Consider the following 16,642-nt stretch of genomic DNA (forward strand, 5'->3'; position numbering starts at 1 on the left):
GAGCCACCCCTTAACGGAGCTGCCCGTTTGTGCACTGCGCTAAACCAGTGCAGTGCGGCGCGGGAATTTGCTTCTGCAGCGCCAGAAATCGCGTCTGCACATGCGCAGATGCTGGAAATCACAGGCACGTGCGCTCACATGCATGCGCAATCCGGCCCACGGAAGGATCTCTGCGGGACCAATCCAGCCCAGGCAAGATAAACCTTACTGACCCCTGGCCATAAGCAGACATCCTGAGTTCAGCATTTGTACATTAGCCTAGAAGAGACAGCAAGCTGATTTGGGACTATGGTAGTTTACAGAGCCCCCAATCAACTTTCTATGCCTCTCAGTCTGTCCTTTTCTCATTTTTTTTAAAAACACAGTTTTTGTTGTCTCACACATAAACCATAGTTTTTAGTTGTTGCAGGTATACCATGTGGTGGAAAGTTTGAAGACCCCCTGTTTAATGTAATTCAAATGCTCAGAACACTTGAAACACATTGGCATGGTTGCCCAGCACCCCTGTGTGAGAGAGGGAGGACCCCAGGTACATTGGAGGAGGAGCCAGGGGCCTGTGGTTGCCTGCTTTGCAGTGGGCAGTGCCGGATTTATGTATAGGCTAAGTAGGCTGAAGCCGAGGGCCTTTAAATCTAGGGGGCCTCCCCAGCCCACCCTCCCCCCAGCGGGTAGTCTCCCCTCTCCCAAAATTGCAAACCCAAGACTTCATGCGATGGCAGGGCAACTCGGGCCCAGCAACTATGAGACCTGGGGCCAGCTAGTGGGTCCCAATTTGAAACTCTAGGGCCCAACTTGAATTTTTTTGTGGGGCTCTATGGGGCAGAATCTTAGAGATATAAGTCCATGTGCTAGGTCATTATCACAAGGTCAGCAAAGTCCTTCAGAAATCAGACCTGTTATTGAGTTATTGTTCAAGTTTGTAAACAAATTTTGATGACGTTTTCTGATGTCCTTTAGAGGAGAAATTGTGAATTGCAGAATTTTAAATACCCATCATCATCCTTGGCGTCATTCAATTTTGTTTATAACACTCTTTCATTTTCTTCTAGTCGTGAGGGTGGGGGATTGGGAGGGGCCTCACAAGTGGAGTAGCCTAGGGCCTTTCTTCATCTAAATCCAGCCCTGGCAGTGGAACTCCTGAGCATACGTGCAGGAGCACCCACTACATTGCCCAGCAGTCTCCCTGCCTGAGCTGGTCTTGGAGGCAGTGTTGAGGGCTCCCAGAGAGTTGATTTGATGGGAATTCAACATTCATGCCAAGGCGATTGGATCAGAACTTTATGGCTGCCATGATGGACCATGGTGATGTGCCTGGAAGTGAATGTGGCCCTCAGATTGAAAAAGGCACCTCACCTTTAGCTTAGTATTGCATCCCAAACCAGGCTTGTGGTTTGTTACATCCGAACCAAGGTCTGTGGTGTGTCTTGCTTCGAACAAACTATGACCTATAGCCAATATTTGTTCTGGAGAATGCAAACAGTAGGCTTGCACAGCAGAAATGGTGCTATATTCATACTCCTATAGTAGGCCTATTGGTAAGAGGGTAGACTCCCTCTTCCTTTTTAAAAAAGTGAAGCCAATTAAAGTGGAGCCTATATGGCTGCTTATCAGGGATCTGAGTTGCTATAACATGAGACTCTTAATCTCAGCGTCATGGGTTTGAGCCCCACCTTGGGCAAAAAAAAATTCCTGCATAGCAGGGGGTTGGACTAGATGACCCCTGTGGCCTCTTCCGACTCTACAATTCTATGATTCCATGAGATTTCTTCCAACTCAGTTTCTATTATTTCTAGCAAGAAGTAGACAGCTATGAATATCCATGTTAAATCAAACAGCACAGGGCAATAATTTGGGCTTTGCAATATCACATTTGCTAGGTGTTGTTTTGGCAAAACTACGACTAGAAAATTTTCATTTTCATTTTTTTAAAAATGAAACTTGCTGAGCCTAGAGATGTTCCAAGACCAAAATTATTTGTGGGCCAGTGGTTTGGCCGTTTTGTGAGTAGTTTTATCTTTGCTAATGTGTGTCTAAATGCTACTCTGTTTTAATCTAAATGTAGTATGCAAGAGGGTGTTCCTTTCTGTTCACCACAATTTATACATCAGTGGATTTCTTAATAATTAGTATATAACCACAACTCTTAGTTTCCTTTTGATTTGGTTAAAAAAAAAAGTTCCCCCCAGTTCACCTCCAATAAGCAGCTGAAATGTTTACTCATTCAGGGAAGTTGCTGAAGGCAAAATAACCACAAGTTTAGGAGGCAAAAAAGATACTGCTGGCCAGCTTGAGGAAAGAGCTGTTATTGCATTTAAACTGTGACAGAGTTCAGAGTTTTTAAGCAGCTGAGGCACTAGATGAAAACAGCCTTTGTAGTTTAACAGAATGCTTTTCTCCAGCAGTTTGAAAGTTACATAAGTTGAACTTCCCTGTTAACTCTTTTAGCTGGAATGAAACCTTGTGCTCCCCCCCCCCTTCTTGCTCGTTTGCATGTTTGCCGATACACACTCCACAGCTGTGCCTCAAGGGACAGTGGGTCTGGTCATGACTCTCGCCCGCTGAAGTGTAAACTTCCAGTGTGTAATGATTTTAGAACTCCTCCTAGATGTGGTCAGCAAAGCTCGCAGCTAAGGAGTATGTGAACCTATCATATGATCTTTGCTCATTGCGAAACTGAGTCTCTGCACGCTTAACGGCACTAGATTGACGTGTGTGTATCTGCATACATGACTGCCATGTCATCTGATCCAGGTAAAGGGTTTCATTCTGGTTTTGTTGCTGCTGCTGTTATTTTTGTGTGTTTACCAAAGTTGCCCTAATCCACATTCTTCCTTCCTGTGTGCATGCACTTCTGATAGTTTTAAGCATACCCAGATTCAGGAAAAACGTGGCTGTATGTTTGAAAATCTAAACTTTCACAAATGTTGCTTGTGTGTAATACTTGTGGAATGCCTTTTCTCTCTCTCTCGCCCCCGCCCTTTCTTAGTTTCAGTTGGTATTATTAGTTAGGAAAACATAATGGCCAGTTAGTATAGCATGCATAAAAACTGTGTTTTGGCTCTCTTCTGTTGTTTTAGCGTGCTCGGAAGTTTTCTTGAGCAACTAAATGGATTGTTAAGTGATTTCTATTTCCAGTTGGGAATTCTCTGTTTACAGTCAAATCATTCCTAGTTCCTGTTCTTATAAATCATTAGTGATAGTACTGAGAGATCCATTACCTCTCTCATCTGTAAAATAGCTGTCCTTCCTGGAATATTAAGAAACAGCTTTTCCTTTAATATGTATAGTTTGACACAGCAACAGTTATCTATGAGTTTTGTGGTGCTAGTGTGAATTAAAATGCATGTCTGGTTTGTTACAACTCCCCCAGAAACGCTCATTTCCTTTGAGCACTTCATATTATATCTTCACTTGTGTACATTTACGCTTTTTAGGGGCAGATGGGTGTTGAAGGGATTAAAAGTCTGGACAATTTTAGGGGCTCTTGGTTCACTGTTTACCTTTTTTACTCAGTGTATAAATAGTTGCATCGAAATTATTTTGGCTTTGTGGAAAGGAAGGGTCTGGAGAAATCAGTGCAAGAAGACACTTAAATATAATGTTGTTAAAAGTAATGATGTCATCAAGGTCTGGAAATAATAGATTGGTTGCCCGGATATATTTGGAGAAGATCTTCCTTGCCCTAAAATTTTTCTGGTGCTTACAATTAAACATGAAACTTTTTAAAGAAAACGTTATATCACATTATTATTCATGCAGATTCATCAAATTTGACACTGAAAACCAACTGCATTGTTGGCCATTTCCTGAAGTTACTTTAATCCCTTATTTATTTATTAAATTATTTGCATTTTCAAAAACAGGAACAGAATGCATATTTAAACCCCCCCCCCCGTGTCTCCCTCATCCCACTTACAACTTTCTTGCCAATACAACATGTATACATATACCATATGACTTTCCTTCCACACTTTTGCTTTTGGTTCCTTTTGCTTTTCTACTACTTCCTTATTCTTGACGAAATTGTCATGGCTGAAATTTACTAAAACCTTTAAAGTGGGGAGGCAATTTGCAGAACATAAATTTGACTTCTGAGTCATGAATTGAATGGTCATTGAAAAAATGTCTCAGGAACATCATTGACATGCCAGCCAAGACTTGTAGATGCACCTAGCATTTCCAATCTTCTTGCAGAAATATCAGAAGATAGGGTTGTCTTTCTGCCCTCACAATCTGTGAAATCCCTGCACTTGTGACTTGTTCAATTCTAGCTCACCTGCTCTGGGGGATCTGTGAAATCCCTACTGGGGGATCAATATTCAGAACCAGTTCAGTAGACTCCCACCCCATTTGGTGATTCCTTGCTGGTCTGCTCTGGTTTCCAAAATGTGAATGGAAGGGGGGGGGAGGAGCTTCTCACAGGTTTGTAATGCATCCTGGAAAGGAATCACACATGTGCAAAGAATTTTTAAAAGAGAGAAAGTGCTGAAAGAATAAAAACAAAGTATCTTCAGAACCAGCACAAGGGCCTCCAGATAGCAATTAGATAGGCGGAGACTTGGTTTTTTTAAGCCTAAAATTTGGAGGAACTTCATATCTAAAGGCAATGTACAATCTATTTTCGAAGGCCAAAAGTAATTTTTTGTTGTTGTGTTTTCTTTTACATAATTCTCTGCTGGGATAACTTTAGTCAGAGCAAGGAGTTGAGTCCCTTCCAACTCCTGTTAAAAGAACACACACTTTCTAAATAACTTGGGGATACCTGATCATGTATAGATTACAGAAAGAGATGTCTCTGGTGTGCATTGTACTTGCCCAACTGTCCTAAAACTAATGGTTACATTTGGGAGTCTTTGTGGTCACCGTTGTTTCCTAACTTCTTCAGCCATGTTGTGTTTTATTTATCTCAGTTGCAGACAAAAATAATCCAATTATTTTGATGCAACTAATACATAGCGAAGTTCAACTGCGCAGAGCACTGACCTGTAAGATTAGCTCAAGCTTTTAATTCAGTTAATGAATATAAATGAATGCTTTTAACATCAAATTTATATTGGAGAGCTTTCTGAGTTACTATAATACTGAGGCCTGTACTGGTGGGTTTAGTAGATATAAAGAAATGTTGCAGGTGACCAACTTCATAGAGCAGGACTTTCTTGGCTTGAACTTTGCCCATGAAGAGCAGCTGGAGGAGGAGAGGGCAGAGGGTGAAGAAAGAGCTGAGAGATGGAGGGCCCCCATCTTCCCATTCTTTGGACCCCCTGGGAAACTCAACAAACCTGCTGTACCTGGAACAGTAGACAGCCTGAGGAAGTACTGTCTACTTTGGGCCTGCCCATAAAAGCCAAGTCTAGAGTAATACTTTTGTGGGGGATAGGGAAGGTGTAACTGTGCATTTTTGTAATATTCTGTTTAGGTTGTTTGTTGTTGCTTCAGTTTTCTGCACACTGCTTAAAGATATTTTTAATATATTAAGAAGTATAGAAATCCATCCATCCATCCATCCATCCATCTCAATCAAGGGAACTGGGAAACCCAGCCAGATGGACAGGGTATAAATAATAAAAAATATTATTATTTTCAAGGCAGAAACAGGAAGTGCAGGAGTGTTGATGAGACATCCAGGTAGATTCTTCATGTGAACACGCAAGAAGGACTGGCTGTTCATTTTCCTTCTGTATTCTATAAGCTAGTGGCTGTTAAGCTTGGCAAGTGTGCTGTGAAATAAGCAATACTGCATAAAGAGATTGTCACATAAGTAGAGTGAAATTGCTGCTCTGTTGTTAAAGCATTCCTGGACCTTGCTCTTTAACCAAACCAGAAAATGAATTCGCTATTCAGCTTTAGGGCTAACATTCATATTTAAAATTAACTACCATGATTCTTCTGTAGAAAAACACCAGCCAAAAATAGTTATGTGACTGAGATTGAATTCCAGGCACTCCTCCTTCAGAAGAAATAGGAGCCATACGAATGGGGATCATAGTTCAGGGTTGTTAAATTCCATTGAATTATTACATAAATTTCCAGTACTACATACTAAAAGATTGTGCACATAGTCAACTAATTTATATATTTAACAAGTATATTTTTTAAAAAAAGCATTTCAAGAATGAAGAAAGCAAATGCTCGTTATTGTGAGGAAATCGAGTAAAGCCACTAGGTCAGTATTTTTAGAAACAGGATGCCACAGAAAGCTCACACACATACTAGAGGTTTAAAGACTGACCCTTTTAATAGTAACCTTTTTTATCATCTCAAACCATCTCACTTTTCCGAATCAGTTAAAGGTTAATTATAATTTTTCTGCAGATAGGTGTCATACTTTATAACAAAACCATTTATTTATTTATTTATTTATTTAAATAGCATTTTAATAACAGTTGACTTCTGTGTGTCTTTGCTATCCATTCAAAGATGAGATGGAAACTCTGTAGGTGAGCAGTTCCTAGATCAGGGGGTTGGGAAGTTTGCAGATTTTGGATAAGATTGCACTCCCTCTGAATTAACAAGTACATGGTAGTTCAGGGGCACTTCTAGAGCCATCTTTGGCACTGGAGGCCCAGGTAATTTCTGTGGCAAGATTGATATGCAAATTTGGAAGGAAACAACACTTTCTAAAGTAAGTGCAGTTTGTTTCACGTTTTGTAACAATTCTCTCCCTTCCCACCATTTAGAATATTCTGGGAAAACTTGTTCTTATTACTCAGTTCTAGTTACAGGTAGGCAGCCGTGTTGGTCTGCCATAGTTCAAACAAACAAACAAACAAACACAAATTCCTTCTAGTGTGCACGAAAGCTCATACCAATAACAAACTTAGTTTTTCTCTAAGATGCTACTGGAAGGAATTTTTTGTTGTTGTTATTACTTAGTGTTTGGGATAAAAATGATACATTAGGAAACTAGTTCCTGCTGATTTGCATTCACAGTTCCTCAGTATTAAACTTTAACTTCCCACTGGAAATCCTTCAACTTTCTTTGCACTCCCTTGACCTGCCCCACATTCTCTCCTGAGCAACTTCACAAACTTTAGTTGAGGTGGCCTCAGTAAAGCTAAATGCCCAAAAGAAATCTCTTTCTGTAAAATTGTACTTTCTAACAAGAGCACTTTGAAGTTTGAAGTGGTCCTCTGCAGATAGAGTGATTTACAAGCCTATACAGTACAGGAAGATCCATAAGTGCAATTAAGCGTTTTTGTGTTGGTTGCTTCAGCAGAAACCTGTTAAATTGCAAAATGTGTTTGAAGCACTGAAGGGAAGGGTTTATTGTTTACTGTTTTAGTTTGGGAAGTGGCACTTTGCAGTATAAATCCTTATACTGCAAAATTGGCATTGTAAATACAAACCCTAAATAAGAGAGTGCATTCATACAGAGGATGTACACCACAGTTTTGTCACTGAAATTGATCCTTCCCACTCTTCCATTCCAAAAAGGAGCTATTAACAATGGTGTCTTACTTGTGACTACGTCAGTGCAGGATTTCCATTCTCACAATGGTTTATTCAACATTTCGTTTTCCTTGCACATGTCTTTCTAATGTTGGTATAAGGGCTTTCTTTTTTAAATTGTGTCTTAAGTTATAAATGACACAATCCAGTCCATTAACTTTTAGTAGCTACTGCTGCCTAACATAGCTTAAGGTTCCAACCCATATCGTCCTCTATATGTCACATTTGCTGATGTCACTATTAGGAAATTCATTCTACATATTGTGCTGGCCTCTTGTTGAGTACAGGTAGCCAAATTCTGCAGCTGTTCTCTCAGAGCATCACACGACAGTGCCCATCTATTGTTTTTACAGCTGCATTTGTGTCATATTTTTCCTAATATCTGACAGAGAATTTTGGAACACTTTTCTTTTAAATGAAGTTCTCCTTAATATTGTCCATCTAGCCAAAGACATTCCCTTAGCTGAACTGATGTAATTGTTTTCTGTCTTGCAGTGTAAAGCCTAAGCAAAATTGTCATGTGCAGCTCTGGGGTGGAACAGAGACAGTAGAAAGTTTTTGGCTAAAGTAGTCAAAATGGTGTGTCTTGGAAAATACACAAAGCTAAGGATGTGCAAAGGGTTTACAAAGGGGGTATTTAAATCTGTAAATTGTCCTCGTGAATTGACAGTGACTATTGATAGTGTAATAAGAAGTGTAATTCTTATTGGTGACTTCTAAATTATTTGGTAGCTGTAGTGCCATAAATTCTGCCTTGTCTGTTAAATCTCAGCAAACAAATGCAGCCTTCTATGTACTAACCTTGAACATTTCTGCTCATTTTAGCATTTTAAGGCAGCACAGATTTAAAGAGATAGAAAATGCTGAGATACTTGAAATTGTGCGAACTTAGACCTGATGACTTTGTGGTTATGTAAAGTCACAAGGTGAAATCTCAAATGAATTTTCTGCATTTTGCCAAAATATTTTCCCCCAGTTTATACAACACAAGCTTCATTTTCTTATACATTTAAAATATATAAAGAAGCAATTATCATTTTTCAGTTCTGAAAATAAATGTTAATGTTTGGAATAAATGCAGTATTTTTCCTTCCTGTTTAGGGAAGCTTTTAACGTTTGAGGCATTATTGTATTTTAATACTGTATTTGGTTGGAAGCTGCCCAGAGTGGCTGGTGTGTGTGTGTGTATAATAATAATAATTATTATTATTCCCCGTAGGAAAAATCCCTGTTGAAGTCTAATACTGCAAACACAGACAAAAACAGTTTTAAAACAAAAATTAAAATATGTAATGTGAATCAACTAAGCATAACAGAATATGCCCAGCACTGGCATATATAAAATATTAGTTATGAATCAAATACTGAAATATTAAAATAAGAAATTAATGAAAATGCATATAAAACTGGAAATGGTTCTGTCCAAATGGTCTTCCTCGACAGTAGAACAAAATAACACAAAATTCTAGCCTGTCCTCCTAGCATATTTGTTTGTTTGTTTGTTTGTTTTATAAAAGATGATTAAATATTTACACAGTATTCAAGAATAGCAGGACCAAAATCAAATTTGTATAATGCCTAAATGTAGTTAAAGTATACTGTTGAGATGACAAATCCATAGATGGAGCAGGAAAAGTTTGACCTAAAATGCTAACTCCATCTGAAGTCAAATGTCCCAGTCAAATGGAAAGAACAATAAACTATTCAAAAATCTGGAGCGACTCTGTAAAAGATATTCTATTCTTTTAGCAGTGGGCATCAAGAAATAAGTATTCAAGGGTAAAAGTAAAGGAAAGGACCCCTGGATGGTTACCGTATTTTTTGCACCATAACACTCACTTTTTTCCTCCTAAAAAGTAAGGGGAAATGTCTGTGCGTGTTATGGAGGGCATGCCTACGGGTGGCATGCCTGTGGATTTTCCTCCTCTAAAAACTACGTGCGTGTTATGGTCGGGTGCGTGTTATAGAGCGAAAAATACGGTAAGTCCAGTCAAACTTAGCTATGGGGTGCGGCGCTCATCTTGCTTTCAGGCCAAGGGAGCCGGCATTTGTCCGCAGACAACTTTCTGGGTCATGTGGCCAGCATGACTAAACAGCTTCTGGTGCAACGGGACACCATGACGAGTAGCAGAGTGCACAGAAATGCCATTTACCTTCCCGCCACAGCGGTACCTATTTATCTATTCACGCTGGTATGCTTTCAAACTGCTAGGTTGGCAGAAGGTGGGAGGGAGTGATGGGAGCTCATCCCATCATGCGGACTCGAACTGCCAACCTTCCAATTGGCAAGCCCAAGAGGTTCACTGATTTAGACCACAGCGCGACCCGCCCCCTTATTCAAGAGTAAAAAGTCTAAATCAAAGCAAACAGCCTAATCTTTTCAAAAACTACTGCTGAAAAAGATAATGCTGAAAAATGTCTCTCATTACTGATACGGTGGTTAGTACTTTGTGAAGAAAGAAAAAAATACAATTTGTGAGTAAAGGGTAGCAGATACAAAATTTGCCCAAATGACCAATGGTAAGATGTTGAAGGACCAGTTAAGAGAAATTAATATAAAACAGGGTTTTATATTTAACTTGTTTACTGTGAATGATTCCCATGATTCCTCTATGGATGGCCAATTCTGATTAATTATTTTCATGGCTGTGGAGTATCATTCCCGAGCCACTTAATGCAGAGCTTTTACTATGAAAGTTGCCTTCAAGAAAAGGTCTCCAGAGTCAGTGGAAATTGAGACTTGTCTGGCAATCATACTTATGGCCTGTAAAACCACTGGGCAATGTGACTATTAGGTAGTGGACAGAAGGATAAACTATCAGCCCAATTCCCAAGGCTGTCTTTTAACACACTTTTTTGATGTAGTAGAAGCTGAGATTAATTTGCTCTTGCATAATTATAACAAACACATTACAGCCACAACTGGAAATTTTGAACGTTTTCGCAGCTTGCTGTAAAAATGAGAAATCACCAGCCTCTTTGAGCATTGGGCTCTCCAATACCATGCATAGTTTCAAATTCCACTGAAGTGCACTCTCCTAAAAGTGCATGCAGAAGTTAGGCTTATCCAGGTTTTCCAAGTTATTGCTCCATATTGTAAGAGGAGATAAACCACTCTGAACTCTGCTATTAACACGGAACAGAATTTCTTCCCATCTTCCTTATATGAGCTAGCAAGGAAGTCCATATGTTCAGTCATGTTCACAGTTGCCTTTTCTCCTTCCAGGTGGCAGCACATGTCCAAAGATCTTCATAACTCCACTGTGCACGACAAGCAGCACAACTAGACTGTATGAGCCAAACATTGGCAATGAGGTGGCTCAGAAAATAAATGGAATCGTACCAGAGAAGCCATCTCCACAGCCAGTTTCAATTCCAAAACCACAAGGTCAGTAGCAGCTCATATCTGTGACCAGCTGTTGACTCTCGGAGGCCACCAAGTCAAGTACCTTTACCAAATATGCAGTATTTTGTGACACAAATAAAATGGCTCACTCACACACACTAACTGATCAGGTTTTGTGAGATTGTGGACGCATTGTGGTGAAAATAGCAAGGGATGGATACAATTCTTGTCTTATTTGTTTATTTGTTTATTTATACTGCCCTATGCCCTATAAATACTGCCCTATACCCGGAAGTCTCAGGGCAGTTCACAGAATAAAATCAAAATATAAAACCACAATATAAAAATAAAAACAACCCAATAACGCCCCCTCAAGCCCCCACCACATTTTGAAAGGGCATAGGATGTCAATCAAATCAACCAAAAGCCTGCTTAAAAAGGAACTTTTTTGTCTGGCGCCTAAAGGTGTATAATGAAGGCGCCAGGCGAACTTCCCTGGGGAGAGCATTCCACAGACAGGGAGCCACTGCAGAGAAGGCCTGTTCTCGGGTTGCCACACTCTGGACCTCTTGAGGAGGAGGCACATGAAGAAGGGCCTCAGAAGATGATCTCGGGGTCCGGGTAGGTTCATATGCAAAGAGATGGTCAAAACCAGCACTTTAAATTGGGCCCAGAAACTAATTGATAGCCAGTGCAGTCAGACCAGGATCGGTGTAATATGTTCACACCGTCTTGCTCTGGTGAGCAACCTGGCCTCTGAATTCCGCACCAGCTGAAGTTTCTGAACCATCTTCAGATGGCACTGCAGGCCTATTTGCCAGAAAGACAATTCCTCCAACTTGCTAATTGAGGAAAACTTAGGGCATTTTCTTTATTCCATATGTTTGTTCAATCAAAGGTCTGCCCTGAATGGAGTGGGAAATATTCAAAGGGTGTCTTTGCTATTCCAGATCTGTTCTGCCAACAAACAACAGGCCCTGACCTGGTTTTGCAGAGTGTTAGTTGATACTTGGTTTCTTTCTGAAAAGCAGCTTTAAATCTCTGGAAACCAATTGTATCATTTTATATAACTATTGAGTCCCCACCCAGCATGGAAAAACAAATCCAGGGGAAAAAACGTGTGCGATGTTTAAACTTGCTTTAACTTTTTTTTTAACATTATATTGCTGCTATCTGAAGCAAACAACTACATAAATTTAGCCTGGAAAATGTTAGTTATTACGATCCAGGGGTGCAAATAGGGCATTAGAAAAGAGCAAGAGTTTTTGGAGCAAGTTTCCTAGTTCTTTACCAGAGTTAAGGCTTGGATCCATGGATCCATGAATGAAGTTCACAGAATGAAAGCTTCTTTTCTCTTCACTCTGTAGCCAATTGTGCCCCTTGATAATGCCTCACCATGGTTCCCTTCTGAACCATGTGGGATGGTATGGATGGGAAGCTGTCCACAGCTGTGTAGGCCTAATCATCCTATATCACATGTTATCTTATCTCCAGAGAGGTTTTTAAGGGTGGCGTAGGTGGCTATGGCCAACTTATTTCAGCATTTGTTTAGCCTTTAAAACAAGGCACAGTGTGTGTGATTACAGTGTTTGCTAAGGTGAAACAACATGTGCATACAGCTTAGCATGACCTCAAAGTAAGTGACACAGAGTAGTCTTTAAGGGTTTTTGGTCCTAAACTAAATGGTTAGTCTAACCAAATTCCTGGAACAGCTTGCACTTTCATAATAATGTAAACAGAGAAACATGAGGATAGGCAGTCTGCTGTATTTCTATTACTTTGGTGTTTTGGAATACAATGGCTCAAAATAATGGACTTGTGTAGATGCCAAAGCAATGGTCGTCCCAGTCCTGTACTATCTGTTCTAACAATTCTTGTAACAATGGGATGGGATATGTTTAAGTGTTTAGTCATAGATTTTGTTTAGACAAACAGTGAGTTAGGAGGGACATGACAGAGGTGTATATGATGAAAAAGATAGAAGTTTTCTAGTAAAATACTAGAACCTGAAGTCATCTAATGAAGCTGAATGGTACAATGTTCAGGACAGACAAAAGCAGTATTTGGTAGCAAATTCCATAGTTTAACAATGCAAAATATATATATATATATATATATATATATATCATCATCATCATTAAACTATGGAATTTGCTACCAAATATATAGTAATGATTGAGGGACGCGGGTGGCGCTGTGGTCTAAACCATAGGGCCTAGGGCTTGCCGATCAGAAGGTCAGCAGTTCGAATCTCTGTGATGGGGTAAGCTCCCATTGTTTGGTCCCAGCTCCTGCCCACCTAGCAGTTTGAAAGCACGTCAAAGTGCAAGTAGATAAATAGGTACCACTCCGGCAGGAAGGTAAACGGCATTTCCGTGCACTGCTCTGGTTCGTCAGAAGCGACTTAGTCATGCTGGCCACATGACCTGGAAAAATTGTGTGTGGACAAACGCTGGCTCCCTCGGCCTATAGAGCGAGATGAGCGCGCAACCCCAGAGTCATCCACGACTGGACCAGATGGTCAGGGGTACCTTTACCTTTACCTTTATATAGTGATGATCACTAGTGTGGACTGCTTTTAAAAGATCAGACAGTTTACTGGAGTATAAAGCTTTCTGTAGCTATTAGTCAAGGATGACTGTCTTCAGATACTTCAGTATCTCAGATGATATTCCTCAGAATACGAGTTGCTGGGAACTCTGTCTGTGGGCATTTCCTTCTTGAGGAGGTTTCCCCATGAGATGTGACTCATGAAATACTAATTGTGCATCTGTAGAAATGGTTTCATTGTTTTTAGTCCTTGTAGGAATGGAATAAGTTAGTTTTTGTTTCCTTTCATTTTATCTTGAACTTATCCAAAATTCTTGCTTTTGGGAAAAAACCAAAGCTCAGAAACTAGAAACTTCAAGGCCAAAATTTAGAATAAGTCTCAAACTATAAATATTTAGGAATGGCGTTCCAGGCATCAGGATCCAACAAAATTCATATTAACTCAAATGGGTGTGCTGGAGAAAGATCTGCAAATGTTATCCTTAAATTTTTTAGAACTCAAGGGGTGTTTTATGTCCCGCGACACTAAAATTATATAAAGCCAAAACGTTGGCACAGCTCCTTTACGGATCCTTTCTGGGCCCACATCCCTCCTCTTTCATTCCCCTTGAAAGAGTGCAATCCAAACTCCTCAGAGCCCTGCTACAAGTTCCCAGATGCGTTTCAAATGCATGGGTCAGACTAGAAACAGGGATGATGAAAAGCTCATATTAGTTTAACATCAATATATAAGTGGCTAACTCTGAAACTGCTCCCCCCCGAGGAATAGCTCCATTGATTTTGAGCGACCAGTTTCAGTCTGGCTGGCAGACAGCAGTCTTAAACACTCTACAGAAACTGGGCCTTGCTCCCCAAACCCTCATAAGTATGGGCCTGGGCCAAGCTAGATCCATGGTTAGGCAAAGAATCATGGACATAGAGAGACAACAGGACTGTACAAGGGTCCTTGATCATAAAATCATAGAAAACAGGAGATACATAGCTGCTCCAGCAGCATATCTCTACTTCCTCACATCCAGAAATGCAAGAAGGGCTTTCACTCTTGCTAGAAGCCCTCACCGGTTCTGGAAGGCTCCTACGGAAGAGTCCCATACGCACAGAGACTTTGCACCTGCTCATTAGGGGAAACAGGAAGCCAGGAAACACATATTTTTGTAGATGTCCTTTTTATGTTGAGATTCGTAGAGACACCATTGACCCTTTGCTGAAGAGGCTTGTTGACCTTCCCAGACAAGTCTAAACTTAATTCTCTCCTCTTAGGATCACAAGACGACTCAGCTATTAGCCAGATTCTGCGCCCAAATTTATAGGCACAAGTCATCCTCTAGAATAAAATAGCTTACTAGGGAAAAGCTGAAGTCACCCTTGGGGTGCCTCAGGTTCAATTTTTATGGTAGCCCAAATCTCAGTTGTATATATCTCAATTTTAATTCATGAGCTACTGCTGCAATCTGCTCCAATTGTATATTTTGTCTTTATGAACGCTGTCATTATTGTGTTAATACGAGCTGGTCTTTGACCGTAATAAATTATCTTATCTTATCTTGAACTTATCAATGGTTTCAGGCTGTGAAACAGTTTATTAAATAAAGTAAGTTGTTGGCCACCATGAGAACCGGATGCTAGACTAGATGGGTCCTTGGTATAATTCAACAGGGCTGCTCGTAGGTGCTTAATGGAAGGTTGCTTTTAACATTCTCCACCCTGCTCAAGATGCTTTCTGTATGATACAGCTTTGTTATCACTAACACCATCTAAGCTTCTGCTACTTCCATTCAGACTTATTTCCTAGGATTGTTCTGTGGCCTCCTTGTTTCTCAGCCATGTTGGTGGTTTTGAGTTCTCCTCCAACCCCCTTACATTTTATCGTCTCTCTCTCTGTTAGCTAGCTGTTCGATTTCATGGCAATTAGCTGATGTTCACTGGCCTAGATCTGCCTGTCATTTCTAGAGAAAACACAGAGTAGCTCAGTCTCTAACAGCATGCAGGTGGATGTCAAAGCAGATTCGAAGAACACTGACAGATAAAACAGCTATAATGAGCAATTACAACAGTTCAAAGAAAAACAGGGTGGTGATGGCTGTCCCTCCATAATATTTTCTTAAGTTTTCAGAAGACTTCCATTAACATGGGGAGTAGGAGGAGTTGGTGGGTCAGTTACAGATGCTTCATTACAGAAAGAAACACTTGGTTTTGATCCTGCTGGGACGCTTGTAGGGATTGTGATTTTTGTTACAATTATTTTTTAGAATCCTGTTCATTTGCTCTCCATGCTGGACTGATTTTCTTAAGCTATTGTGAGTCCTGAGCATGTGTTTGTGTGTGCATACATAAACTTTTTCATAAGCTTACAGGTGACTTGGTCCTCAGAAAATACCCATTTGCCACAGGTTATAGTTGTACTTCGCAAAGGTTGCCACACAAGGCATGTGACCGACCACCTTTGGCTTGCCAAAGTTTTGAGGTTTTGTTTTTTTATTTTAACATTTTGACTCTTTGATTGGGTTTAGAATTCAGGGACCTGGTAGACCACGGTTCAAAACCCCACTGAGCCATGAAGCTTACTGAGTAACCTTGGGCCAATTGCTGCCTCTTAGCCTAACCACCTCACAGGTTTGCTGTTGGGATTAAATGAGGAGGAAGAAAACCATGTATGCCACCTTGCACTCCTTGAAGAAAAGGTGTGGTGCAGTAAGTGCAATAAATAAACTGGAGAGAGACAGCGGCTTCAGCTGGGAAATTCCTTTCTTCTTCTTCTGGCAGCTGCGTATGTAGCCTACAAGCTGTATTCCATAACCCCTGATGTGTTGAGAAGCACTATTGAGGCATCTCATCAAGGCCTGTATTTTAAAACGAGCTTAAAGATATATTTGCAAATGTTTGTATGTTTCATGCCAGGCATAAAGCAGCTGGCTAAGTACTTTGGCAGTTGTTTATCTTCCTGCTCTCCTGAAAAGAGCCCCCCCGATTTATAGCAGTACCAGGAGACAAGTTTCTCAAAGTTGTAAAAGGGAAATACAGGCTGGGAGCAAAGGTTACACTGACCATACAGATTACAGAATACAATCAAGCTGCAAAAACAATAATTAAGAGTTGGTAAATAGTAAGATTTATTGTTTAACAGAAAATAATACCATGTGCCTCCCATCAGACTCTAGCCATATTTTCCTAAGGTTAAAGGGCAAGAGCTAATGGGAAAAGCAGCTGGCTACTTGTCTGCCATTTATGGATAGAAGGAAATATAGCTCTTTGTCTCCCATAAAAGGTAATAGGAAGTGGGTGTATCTTTTATGATTA

General features: G+C 40.3%; 1 protein-coding gene across 12 annotated transcripts in view; it reads left to right on the forward strand.

Moving 5' to 3' along the window:
* Positions 1-16,642, forward strand: part of FGD4 (FYVE, RhoGEF and PH domain containing 4) — a 104,025-nt gene that overhangs the window by 50,450 nt on the left and 36,933 nt on the right. For 8 of the 12 annotated variants that reach the window (XM_083461954.1, XM_083461958.1, XM_083461965.1 and 5 more), the window contains exon 2: positions 10,676-10,837. The exons of 2 other annotated variants lie outside the window; for them this stretch is intronic. In XM_083461954.1, the coding sequence (XP_083318080.1) occupies positions 10,676-10,837 (162 nt within the window). Of the gene's footprint in view, positions 1-2,547; positions 2,752-10,675; positions 10,838-16,642 lie in introns of those variants that run through there. 2 more of the 12 variants (XM_083461959.1, XM_083461956.1) reach the window with 2 other exon arrangements.

This window comes from Podarcis liolepis (assembly GCF_965112155.1).
Source record: "Podarcis liolepis genome assembly, chromosome: 10".
Lineage (NCBI taxonomy): Eukaryota > Metazoa > Chordata > Lepidosauria > Squamata > Lacertidae > Podarcis > Podarcis liolepis.